The sequence below is a fragment of the Rhinichthys klamathensis genome, unplaced genomic scaffold, assembly GCF_029890125.1.
Source record: "Rhinichthys klamathensis goyatoka isolate OS25496 unplaced genomic scaffold, OSU_Roscu_1.1 h1tg000303l_1, whole genome shotgun sequence".
In the NCBI taxonomy this organism is placed as follows: domain Eukaryota; kingdom Metazoa; phylum Chordata; class Actinopteri; order Cypriniformes; family Leuciscidae; genus Rhinichthys; species Rhinichthys klamathensis.
This window is the reverse complement of record NW_026606822.1, coordinates 3,764,644-3,778,031: the sequence shown is the minus strand read 5'-3', so window position 1 is coordinate 3,778,031 and position 13,388 is coordinate 3,764,644. Positions and strand designations below refer to the sequence as shown.

Genomic DNA, 13,388 nt, shown 5'->3' with positions numbered 1-13,388 from the left:
GAATGCAGGAGTGATAATCTCTTGTGTGTGAGCGAGAGAGAGGCTGACACTGTGTTTTGTCTGCTCTGATCAATACTGAGTCAAGGGCACCTGAGCAGTGTGTTTGAGGAAGAGGCAGTGTGTCGTTTGTCCCTGGCTGATCGGATTGTGTGATAACATCCTCGTGACGCAGCGGCCCTGAAGGACAACTGTGTTTCACGCTCCAACTAGTACAGACAACAAGAGAATGATGAACTCATGAATTAGGGAATTCCCACGAGATTGAATGAAATCCTGTGTCCCAAATTTAAATAGAAAATAATAATAATAAAAAACATAAATCTTATATATATATATATATATATATATATATATATATATATATATATATATATATATATTATTATTATTATTATGTGTTGCATCATTTGTAATACTATTTCAGTTTTTCTACTTCAAAATTTCACATTTCATGTAATGTTCTTCTTTCAGCCAAACACAATCTGAGTTATAATAAAAAAATATCCTGGCTCTTCCAAGCCTTATAATGGGAGTGAATGGTACCTTGTTTTTTGAACCCCAAAAAAAGCGCATTCATCCATCTTAAAAGTAATCTATTCGGCTTTAATGATGTGTTTGGCTGTTTTAACTCTGGTTGTGTTTGGCTGAAAGAAGAAAGTCATTTACACCTATGGCTTGATGGTGAGCAAATTATTGGATAATTTTCATTTTTGGGTGAACTAACCCTTTGTGGTAATACTATGATACTAAAATATGTAGGCTAACATATACTTAAAGAATGCCATGTTCCATTTTCAACATATTATATTTCACAAACAGTCTCGGTCTTATTTAATGAGGATAGTTTGGATAACTACTGGACAACAGGGTGTTCTTAAGACGCGCGCCCCCGTCTGTCGCGTAGTGATAGCGCGCTTCCCCTGCTCTTTTGAGAGAGAGAGAGAGAGAGAGAGAGAGAGCGAGAGAGAGAGAGAGAGAGAGAGAGAGAGAGAGAGAGAGAGAGAGAGAGAGAGAGAGCAAATAAGGCTGAGCAGCGGCAACAGCAGCATCGCCAGTGGCGGCAGCAGCGTCAACGCATCTGCGCGTCTCAGAACTGCCTTGTCTCGGGCCAATCATTCCCTCTCAGCCCCGTTACCGATTGAGATTTAACAGCGGCTTTGGATCTTAACGAGCCTTCTACATCCTCGTCGACATCTCGGCGTCAGTCCCCGTTCGCTTGACTACCGGTTCCGTTTATATCTACACAGTTTCTTGAATTTTTAATGGAAAATGGCGTTGTTTGCTCAGTCCTCCAGTCTGTTCTGCGTGCTCTCCGTCCAAACTGTGCTGCTCCTCAGCTTGTCCTCACCGGGAACGGCGACGCTCCTCTTCCCTCAGCACTACACGTAAGTACCTCAAGAAGAAGCGCGAGCGCGGAACGCGTCTTCCGCGCGCGTTTCACAGCGTCCCAGTTTCGTGAGACACTCGAGATGTCTCCGTTAACGCGTCAATTTGTTTTTATTTTTTAATCACCGTTCATATTTGTAGTCCTAAGCAATTCTGCACGATTGTTTACCATTGCCAAGGAGGTTAGTCGTTCAATTATTGATAAAAAGAGGCGTGACAGGAGAACGGCGATAGTTAGCGGTTCAGCGTAGATGCATTTGTAGTTGCTTGCTGTCATGTTACCGATCACGGATACGGCAACGACGGCGGAGTGTTCCGCACGTTTGAATGCTGCTACTTTTTGACAGAAGCGCATCACGCAAACGCTTTTTTTTTGTTATTGAACTGTCAGCTTTTAGATACAGGATTCCCACGGTCATGGATAACCTGAAAATATCAGGGAATTAAAAAAAAATGCTATTTTCCAGTCCTGGAAAAGTCATTTTAAGATTTTAGGATTATAGTGCGACCAGCTTCAAAATATGAGCGAGTGCAATGTCTAAAATAATTTAATTGGTCAAAAGGTGTGAGCCTGAGGACCTTGTAGATAATAGCACGTTTCTTTAAAAACGTAAGTTAGTTTTTGTTTAGTTATGATTTTTGAACTCATGAAAGAGACCGGAGTCTCACTTGTATGTATCCGTGACCTGTCTGATATCGATTATTGCGGATAAACTACCCATGATAACAGCCCAGAGGAGAATGAGATTGCTCAGATGTTTTCTTTTAAGCATCAACTTTGCCTGAGACAACTGTTGACATACAGCAAGGGGATAGAGCTATACAATTAACTTTAGTTTCTCTTTATTTAATTAATCCATTAAAATTGAAAACAACAATGGAGTTCTCCTAGATTTTTCTTTCCTGATCAGTTTCATCCTCTTTATTTTCTCCAAAAACTGCAGTAGATTCCTAATGCCTGATATACCAGATATGCAATGCATACTCCTATTCATAAAGTTTAGTTGTTGCAGTATATACTTGAGTTCTGTATTTGACCTGGAGGGATGTAAAGCATCTCATGTTTGCACTGGAGTGTACTGCGCACCAGCTGCTTCCTAAAGTGAGGGTGTTGGGTCCGTGCCAGTTGTGCGCTCGTATGGGGCAGAGGCTGGATTTGTCCGCTGTGTGCCCACACATGCCAGTCCCCATGGATTATCTCGTCTCACATGCTGTATGAAATCATAGAATTTTGATGCTGTTTATGTAAGGTTTTACGTAAGTTGTGTGTGGTCTTATTTTGGACATTTTCAACAAAAAAGGATATTAAATTATATTTCTCTTTTAAATGATATACGGTGGTTCTCTCAACTCAACTGGTGGGTTGAAATAAAAAATGGGTCGCAAATCTGTTGGGTTGCCATAAACTGCAAATGTGTATAAATTGTATAATCATTTCATTCAAGGATAGTAAAACTTTTAGTTGAATTGTTATTTATTATTCTATTTTATAATTTTATTCATATATTTTATCACATATTTTTAATAAGTTCTATGTGTCACTTTTTGAGGCATCATCACTGTGTCAAATACAATTATTGTTAATAATAATAATAATAATAATAATGTGAGCCAGTGATTCAACTTTGTTAGGTATAGTTTTAGGTTTTATAAATATATCCCTCTACATTTGGACAGAATTTGAATATAGATATAAGGATGTATTATTTCATGCTTAGAGTTAGCACGATAGTAATTAACCCATAGGTCTTCAAATTATTTCTGCCTGGCAAGAGAACAGTATCGTGGATTTATAAAAGGATTGTTTCACTTTCCCAAGAGCACAGCATATGTAATCTGTCAACCTTGATAAGCAACGTCGATCAACCTGTCAGAAGCACTGAGACGCTGCCAGAGAACAAATAGTGCATGTCTGGATATTATTATAGCTAAATAGTACATTAGGCTGGTTTTCTACTCTTGTATGGTTAATAACTGATAATCTTCTTCATAATACGGTGAATGGACTATCTTTCGCTCTCTCTGTTTGTGTGTGTTTCTGTTTGCGGTGTTGTGGCCTGTAGTCACAGAGATTTGTAACGCTTATTTTACACAGCGCTTTGAGCCTCGAGGCCTTCCCCTCTTTACCAAAGCCAGTCAGTAAGCAAGCATGACCACTATAGAGAAGGATTTAACAAAAGCAAGAAATTACAATCAATAACCAAAACCAAAAGTCATAGCAATGATCAAGCATGCTTACGTTTATCTTATTGCTTTCATTGTTTCAGTCTGATATACGTAAATTGGTGACGATAAGGAATGTTGTGTCCTCGTTTCAAATCTTTCAGTCACGCTTCTGGTATGGACGGAGGAGGCTGCCATGTTGCTGTTAAAGCTTTGTTCCAATGCCTATACGCTGCCAGTATTTTAAGGCATCATATGCACACTTCCTGAGTGTATACATAGTTCATTTATTATAAAAAAAGAACTGAAAAAAGTTCATATAATTAACATGTTGCTGCCTATGTAAAACGTTCCTAATCTGCCACGTATGAAGTTCATTTGCTTCCTTATAAGGCAGCTAGACAGTGAGGCAGATTACTAGGTTTTGAAACAGAGCCAAATTGTCATTAAAAATTTGGGGTTTGATTTATAAACAGCTAGCCTGACTTCGTCATACTCATATTCTAGTCAGAATGTGAGTCTGATACTGCTCCATAGGGCTTTGATTATGAGGCGTGTCTTAACCGAACCAGGGAAAAAAAAAAACTCTGCACTCAATTGGATAGACCTACAACCAATCAGAGCAACGCAGTAAGTGACGTATGTTGAGCTACGCATAGTTGTCAACAGACTCAACTGCACGCACGCTGGAAGTAGTAGTAAAATAATGAGTGTTGCTTCTTTTACTTGGGCCTCCATGAGTGCGACCAAAGGAGAAACCACAACGACCACAGGGTTTTCATTGCGTCCCATCTTCTTAGTGACCATCGGAGCCAGCTGATAAAGTAAACTTTTGCTGAATCCCGTAGGAAGGACGGCAAACACATCTTTCCGATCGACAAATGCCTTGATTGCAGTTCTCTGTTCGTCTTTTAAAATGAATGCGCTGTCGATTTCTTTTACAACAGACGCGATAGTGGACTCTATACATCTCAGTTCTCCAGCTGCAGTCATCTCTGAGGGAAACCAGTTCAACCCAAGCGCTCTTTGTCCATCATCGTATAAAGCCCACCCTGGCAATTTGATTGGCCCGATGATTTCTGAACCGATCATAATTACTCCTCAATGGATCGAGTCCAGACCAAACTTCCTGACGAAAAAAATGTTGTGGGCGGGGTTCGGGCTGGCATCCAGGCTAATAAACAGCAGCTACTGAGATTGTGTTGGTCACACACAGGTCAACACAAAATTCTCCTTACTGATAACATTTAAGGTTGTTTTGTATTGCAGATTCGCATCAGGATGACGCAATACGAGTGAGGGACATGCACTCTTTTGGTAACAATTACCTCCAGTCATGCTGGTTAATGGCTAAATGACTCAGCATTTAAATAATTAATTTAGAGAGGAAAGTAACCTTTTCTTAGTGACACAAACAGAGTCTCCGGTTTTCTTTCATACTTTTTTCCTTTTATTTTGAGCTCACTGACAAAAGACATGATTGCTCACCTTTTAAATGTTACCTTTTTTAAAAAACGAGAATGTCTTTTATATTATAAGGTAGCTAATAGGATCCGGGGGAATAAATAGCCATAATTTGTCTAAATTAGTGATCTCAAAACTGGAATTTATTTGTATTCCATTCAGTAGATTCCTCTTCCTGTCATTCCAAATCAACTTCCTGTGGGGGTGTGGCCAATTCGATTCAAATTCCTATTCATGCATTGAAATTAGGATTCAGTTAATAAATTCTGAATTTCCACATATCTTTATTGACAGTATTATTATTATTATTATTGATAATAATACTTTATTAAGTCACAGTCCTAATTTTTATTATATTTTTAAAAATGTATTATATATAATTTATAATTATATTATATTAATTATCTCTTTATTTGTTATAAAAAAATCTGTAATTATGCTTTAGTAGTATTAAGTTGATTATTGATGCAATAATCAAGCACAACATGGAATTCAAATTAGAATATGGCGTAGCAGTAAATAATTAGTTTGAACTGTAAGCTGTGTATAGACTAAAATATTTTTTTTATATAATCTTTAAAATAGTCTAAAAATACTTAGTCTCAGTTGAAGTTTTATTTATGTCTTTGTAGTGCGCTCTCCATGGTGCTGAAAGGTCACTGTTCAACCACATTTACATGTATGCTAGTGGAAGTGGCAGTGCGGTTAAGAGAGGGAACTTCTGTTTTTTCTTTTTCAATGAAAAGCAAACATACAAAAACAAATACACAAACAAAACTTTTTCAAGACTGTAAGGACGAAATGTCACCCAAGAACAAAAAGTACTTTCCATTATGAAATAATTGTAGATCATTGTACGTAGAGCTCGTGTAGGCTGGGTCTGTTTACTGTACCATGATCGGTATATGACTCTCAGACAAGATAAAATAACCTATAGCATCTGTTATGGAGGTAATGTGAGGATTAAGTCCTATCTAACATGCTTTATAGGCACCAGTTTTGTGATTTTTTGCTCTTCTTAATCTGCTTTTCTGTTACATGTGCAGTGAATCTGAAACTTGGCTTTGAATGAGCACCTCTCTAGATACTTTACTACTGGTTTTATGGTATTTAACCAGGGATATTCAGGCTGGTTAGTAAGGCTACTTTAAAAAGATTTAAAAAGAGAAGTTGTAAAAAGTAATAGAGATGGGTGGTGAGCCAGTGTGAGAGTAACAATATTACCAGCTAACTTAGATGATGGCTTGTGTACTGAAAGAATCAGTTAAAATGAGTTCAAAATTGTAAGCATGTTTTTGTATTTTTGTTCATGACATAAACAATATCATTTATATTTATATATGTATGTCCCCACAAGGATAGTAGAGCCTGACATTTTTGACCTTGTGGGGACATTTTTGGTCCCCATGAGGAAAAAACATCTTGTAAATCATACTAAATTATGTTTTTTTATTTATTTTTTTAAATGTAAAAATACAGAAAGTGAGTGTTGTGTTTAGGGGTAGGAGAGTGTTAACACTTTACAATAAGGTTTCATTAGTTCATATTTATTTAACTACTTTATTTAACACGAACTTAGGATGAACAATACTTCTACAGCATTTATTAATCTTAGTTAATGTTCATTTTAACATTTACAAATACATCATGGACATAAAATATTGTATTTGTTAACATTAGTTAATGCACTGTGAACTAAAATGAACAAACAATGAACAGCTGGATTTTTATCATTAACAAATTGTCATATTATTATATAGAAATTAAATAGATGTAATAATAGCAAAATAGAAATATAATATGTTTACAAAGCACGTAAAAAATCTACTTGTACATACTGGCCAGGCACTAAATAAAGGTGTTTGTATGATGGAGAGATAAAAAGTATGACCTGGCACATTGTATGGCCTGTGTGTGTATAAAAGAGCAAGCGTTCCTGATTCCTGCACATGCTGGAGGTGTTGTCATTAGCGGTTAGCATCAGTTCTCCCTGAGAAAACATCCCTCACTCTGAAAACCGTTATTTCTCCCTCTGTGACCTTTTCTTGGTTGACATGTTTCCTTCAGCAGCGTCTTCGTCCCCGCAAACCATTTATTATCATCTCCGTCTAGATCTTTCATTACTGTGTAATCTAAACACGCTCAGTCTCGTTTCTTTCTTCACTTCCTGTGTATCAGTCAGTATCTGATCAATAGATTACAGGAAACTCCCTCTGCAGTGGCTCACCCGCTTGTATTTGCATTAAGGGTTTCTAAGGTCATAGTACTTATAATAACAGAGTTTGGCTTAGTTTGGTTAAATATGTTTGTAAAACATGAAACGTGAGAGGAAGCAGTACAGTGAGTCAGAGACGGGTCACCCATCAAAAAAACACATATGGGAAAAGCTTTTTTTATTAACTTTTTATTCATTTTAAATTTAAAACCATATAGATACACCACATACACAAACACAAAACTTCACCATGCACTCACACTTAACATAAACTTCACATATCCTAAAATAACATACAACATATACACTCCAAACACTCTTACCCACCCTATACCTAATAGTACACAAAGGGGAAATATTAATAATAATAATAAAAAATAATAAACCCTCAAAGAAACTAACTTAATTCCGTCAATTAAGTCAGCCACATGTTATTGCAAATTTCTTCTTTTGCACCATGACATCGAGCCACTGATAATCCCATATATACAATGTCCATCCTCCATCAATGTCCATCGATGTCCTTCATCTTCATGCTGTCCCGCAAGCCATATTAGTTTTTCTTTAACTGTAAAACTGTAAAAGGTCGAGCCAACTTCAGGTTGGCATATGGGAAAATCTAAAGATAATGATGCCATCATTAGATTTTTTTGTGATTTGACATGATTTTTAAGGTCAAATCTTTGCAATCCAATTTGCAGATTGGTTTTTGCCCAAAAGAGTGGTCTGGTGGTGTTCAGATGGCCACAGAGCGAATCCACTTCCTTTTAAAGGGAGCTTGAGTGAATTGAATCTCAGCTGCCAAATGACATTTAACTTAACTGAATCTACCTCTAATGGATATTTTGTAACGTGACACTAAACCAAAGTAGCCTGCAAATTGAATTGAGTTGAGGTAACTGCTGCTTGTTTCCTCACTATCACTATTACCATAGCTCATAGAGTGAGGGTTATGGATGTGAGCACACCCTTAACTATAAGTACATACTTTTACAGCGCATGCATTGGCACACCTTTTATCTCTGGCTTTCAAGTTATTTTATCGGTACATGCATTACCTGGGAATCAAACCCATGAACTTGATGTTTCTAGCGCCATGCTCTACTGGAACAATCAAGGAAGTATTAACTTGTCACAGTGTTTGTGCAATGGAGAGGGTGTGCTGACCTTTTCTTCAGTCACACCGGCCACTTTATTAGGTACACCTTGCTAGAACTGGGTCGGACCCCCTTTTGCCTTCAGAACGGCCTTAATTCTTCATGGCATAGATTCAACAAGGAGCTAGAATCATTCCTAAAAGATTTTGGTCCATATTGTCATGAGAGCATCACGCAGTTTCTACAGATTTGTCGGCTGCACATCCATGATACGAATCTCCCGTTCCAGCACATCTTAAAGCTGATGCATTAGACTGAGATCTGGTGTCTGTGGAGGCCGTTTGAGTTTAGTGAACTCACTGTCATGTTCAAGAAACCAGATTGAGATGATTTGAGCTTTGTGACGTGTGTGTTATCCTGCTGGAAGTATCCATCAGAAGATGAGTTCACTGTGGTCATAAAGGGATGGACATGGTCAGCAAGAACACTCAGGTCGGCTGTAGTATTTAAAATATGCTCAGTTGGTACTAAAGGGCCCAAAGTGTGCCAAGAAAACATCCCTTACACCAACAGCAGCCTGAACTGCTGATACAAGGCAGGATGATCCATGCTTTCATGCTGTTTACACCAAATTCTGACCCTCATCTGAATGTTGTGGCAGAAATCCAGACTCATCAGACCAGGCAATCTTCAATTGTCCAATTTTGGTCAGTCCGTGTGAATTGGAGCCTCAGTTTGCTGTTCATAGCTGACAGGATTAACTTATATAATTGTGTACTATATATACTTTGTTTAAAATATTATATCTTACAAAACATGGTTAGACGTCACTTGTATATAAAGAAAATAGTGCTGAAATTGTCGCATTAGATGAAATATAGTCGCATTAGATGCCAGTTGTGGATAGTGCCAGTTAATGCCAACCTTCTACAATGCGAGTAAATCATTTGCATATGTGACCAAATTTCACATTGGGCGACTAAAAAATGTCTTTAATTAGCCAATTGCTAGTAAATTGTACGATTTCAGTCGTCTGTGATTTGAGTTAGAGGCAAACAAATAAATAAGTTTGGCGCAGATATAATTTCATTGCCTGCTGAACTTTACGCACCTTACGCAACTCGCGTGCGCTGTGAGAAGTTTTGTGTACGTAAATTTCACATCTGAAGTAAACTGAATTGAGCTCTCTTTCTGAGCTTGAATGGACAATTTCACACAAAATTATGTCAAAATGCCCATCTTGGGGAGTATCCTAGAGTAGTATCCTACAGTTGAGAGAGAAAAAGCACATGTACATTATTAGTATGCAGGGCTCGAATTTCGGCGCGCGTATTGCGCATAATTCTAATCATTCCCGCAGGTCTCCCATTTATAATGCGGGAAATTCCCGCAATCGTAATCCACACAGATAATAAAATCAAATCATTCTCTTAACAACTATCTTCCAGACGCAATTTCACAAACAGCGTGAGTGTTCAGCGGTGCCGCGCGTCTTCTATCTCTTCTCTCATAATGTGTTGTGCAAGGCAAGCATCAAGCGCTGCGGCGATAATACACACTCGCGTTTTGGAGTCGGGACCATAGACTGTAAGGTCGGGACATGACGGAATATTCACTTGCACAATCGAGCCAGCAGTGCATCGTGACTGAAGTCTTTTTAAGTCTTACCAGTTTAAACATTCAAGCGATTTTAAACTAATCAGTGCTCGCGCGCTCTCTGAGATTATTTTCTCTATGCGCACATTCATAGAAAATCCGCCTCAAAAACAGCTGGCCAGTAACTATTTTTCGCGGATTATATTGCCTTAACACGCAAAATTGTCAATTTCGGTCTTTGTGAGTAGGCTATACTCTAAACATAGTCGGTTTTGTCTTTAATAGGCCTAAGCATAAAACGCATGCCAGTATAATGAACACAGGATCTGTGCACTAGCTCTTAAAGTGACGGCAGCCATATGTGTCTGTCATTAATTTTGTTGTCAAAGCAACAAAAGATAGCTTTAAGTTAAAGGAATCAGGATTAATAGCCTATGTATTTAATTTATTCAGGACTAAAATACTACCCAGTGTTATTTTCCATTTGATTACTTTATTCAGTTTCTGTATATGAATACTAGTGTTAGACCTATTCAAAAACTTTTCTCTTTAATTGTCTTTATTTGTATCTTTATTCTATTGTATTTATTTGTGCTACTTTTTTCAATTTAATTAAACAATTTAAATCAAGCTTCCTTGTGATGTGTAAATTCTTAACAACAATATTACACCATTGTAAAAATGCAATGAGCGCAAACATTTAGGCAAGATAAATATAATAATTTTGTTTGGAAAAAATGCAAACAATTTTTGCATCTCACCCTCAAACAAACCCCCCCCCCCCCCCCCCTCGCCCCCCCCCCCCCATTTTCCAAAACGAAATTCAGGCCCTGATTATGGATGCATGCATTATATCTTAAAGTGACATCAGCCTAATATTCCTGCTGCTGTCTGTTTTTAATGTTAAAGTCCCCCTGTAGTCAATCATTTTATTCCTTTAAAACTCATCTTTGATCACCAAAATTACATATTTAAACTTTTTTTCCTGTGAATTCTTTTTTTCATGCCTTTAGTGTAACTCTACACCCTTGCTTCATTTATTATACAGGGAACCATAATTTACTAAACCTCCACTCAGTCAACTTTACTGAGTAAACGCTGCACAATGGTATCACTCTTTACACTCTTTTTTGTATTATATTTATGTAGATTTTTTTTTCATTTGCATTGTTCTTGCATGTAAAAGGTCTGGCAAGTAAAATAAAAAATGTACTATCCAATGGCGACTCGTGTGTCCATAGAGGGTTGGCCAATGTGACTCATTCTTCTGCTAATCTTCTCATCCTTGTCATTCAAATGAAGCTGACATTTTATCATGGCATTTCTTTTTCTGTGTTATCTTTAAATGACAAATGACCATGTTGCTCCGCCGATGGTGGAGATAGATGATTCAGAGGGTTGTGTTGTTACTGGCTTTTTTTTTTAGATTTGTAGTGAAACAGCTGTAATAGAGAATACATATCTGAAATCTCAGCACTATGAAAGCATTGGACTATTTGCAGGTGTTTTAAGGTTTACTCAATATTGAATGAAGTTACGATTGCGTTTATACATGCCATTAATTTGGTCTTAGTCAAGCCATGTTTCCATCCACTTGTCAATCGAATTATCTGAAGTTCGGTAAAAAACCTCATGCGAATAAAGCTGGTGAAAGTGTGTTTCCATCAAACGGCTTTAAAGCGGATAAAAACCTGTGCGTAATGACGTCACTGATTGCGATCAAATTGGTGTATCGAATTGATTTGAGACATGTTAAGGTGTTTCCATTCGTTTTCTCACCGAATTGCACAACATTCAAGCCAACATTTGCGAACAAAGTTTTACTAGGCAAAATGGATCGCACCATAATAACGATTTCATCTGCGTTTATCGCATAAGCCGTATATCGATCAAGATAAAATCCGATGAGACCGAACGTATTTCATTTGAGTCGATATTCATGAAATTCAATCGAATTTTACTGTTTCCATAAGGCATTTTTCATTCGATATCACTTAATGCGGATAAAAACGTGTGGATGGAAACATAGCTTATGTTTCTTAGTGCTCTTTACCCAGCTCAGTGTACGTTGAGATGTAGGTGCTAAAAGGCCCCCAAAGCTTTTAGTGTGAATATGTGCATGTGTGTTTTAGAAAAGTCAGTCCATTAATTGTGTTTTTGCTTATGTGGGTATCAATTACTTTTGTCTTAGGTCTGAACTCTGAAACATACATACGTTAATGCTTCTATCTATTCTTAATTTAATGCATCATTGTTCCGGAAAGTTCAGACTGCAGTTCATAACATAATTGCTCAATTTAGTTTTTTTTCAAAATATATTTTTTACTTTCAGGTTGCCAAATTATTATTATTATTTTCCTTAACTTTTTTTTTCCGAGTTTTAAAAGAAAACTTTTTTCTTTTGTGTTTGAAAACATTTTGCTCGATACACATTTTTTTTGGTGGTTTTTACATCTAATTTTGTGTGTCAAAAAATGAGACTCGGTGTTTGGTCAACAGTCTTTAATTTCTGTGTGTCTATTTCCACTGGAATATATGTTTCCATTGGTCTGTTTCTACTGGAATAACGGCTCCTGTTCTTTCCAAAAAGGCAATAATATACTCACTGATTTGTGTAGATACGCCAAGGTATTTGATATTTTTAAAATTACATTTTAGAAAATTACAAGATTGCATAAACAATTTTTTAAACATGAACCTGCTTTTTCAAAGTCAGATTTAATTATTATTACCTCGCTTCTTTTTGCTCCCTTGTCAAATGTTGCACAGTTGGAAAGAACAAGCATTACCATTCCAGATTTTTTTTTAAATGGTAAAAAATGTAATTTAATTTATTTGCATCTAATTAAATTTTATTATTATTTTACATTTAATAGGTTTCAATTATCAGTCAGTTTAGTTAAAACCACAACTGTCGAGCAAGACTTTCACACAATCATATGACTTCAGAAGACTTACCGTAGTTTATAGTGCTGACATTGTACACAGTACTTTTTATGTCAAGTTTATATACAGTATATATAGAATTTAAAATAGTGGCATACTTTCATGTTCCGTAAAATAAATAAAGAGATACAGGTTTGGAACAACTTGAGAGTGAGTAAATGATGACAGAAGTTTTATTTTAGGCTGCACTATCACTTTAAGTACGACAAGCTGCAAACTTGCAGTGCAAGTGCCTGAGCACCTTCACGTCTGTGTTTGTGTACAGAACGATCCTGGCCTAAGACAGCATTTTCTTACCTTCCACTCTCTATCCATCTCTCTTCTGCTGAATCTCATTGTGTTAAGAGCTTTAGGAGCTGCAGGCAGATATACAGCTCTGATCTCCGGACGTTTGATCGCTTCATTCAGGTTTGGCCCAGTTAGCAAGTGTTGCTGCTGCTTAGGGAGGCATTTCTGTCAGAACCGGGCTTTCTTTATCATTCGGCTCCTTAAACACCCACTCTTACCTGCCAACAGCCGAG

At 37.1% G+C, this 13,388-nt stretch overlaps 1 protein-coding gene across 1 annotated transcript in view; it reads left to right on the top strand.

Annotated features, from left to right (window-relative positions):
* Positions 1-1,000: 1,000 nt before the first annotated feature.
* Positions 1,001-13,388, top strand: part of cacna2d2a (calcium channel, voltage-dependent, alpha 2/delta subunit 2a) — a 231,675-nt gene continuing 219,287 nt past the window's right edge. Inside the window, exon 1 of the mRNA XM_056270376.1 lies at positions 1,001-1,385. Coding sequence (XP_056126351.1) covers positions 1,270-1,385 — 116 coding nt within the window. The 5' untranslated portion in view covers positions 1,001-1,269. The remainder of the gene's footprint in view (positions 1,386-13,388) is intronic.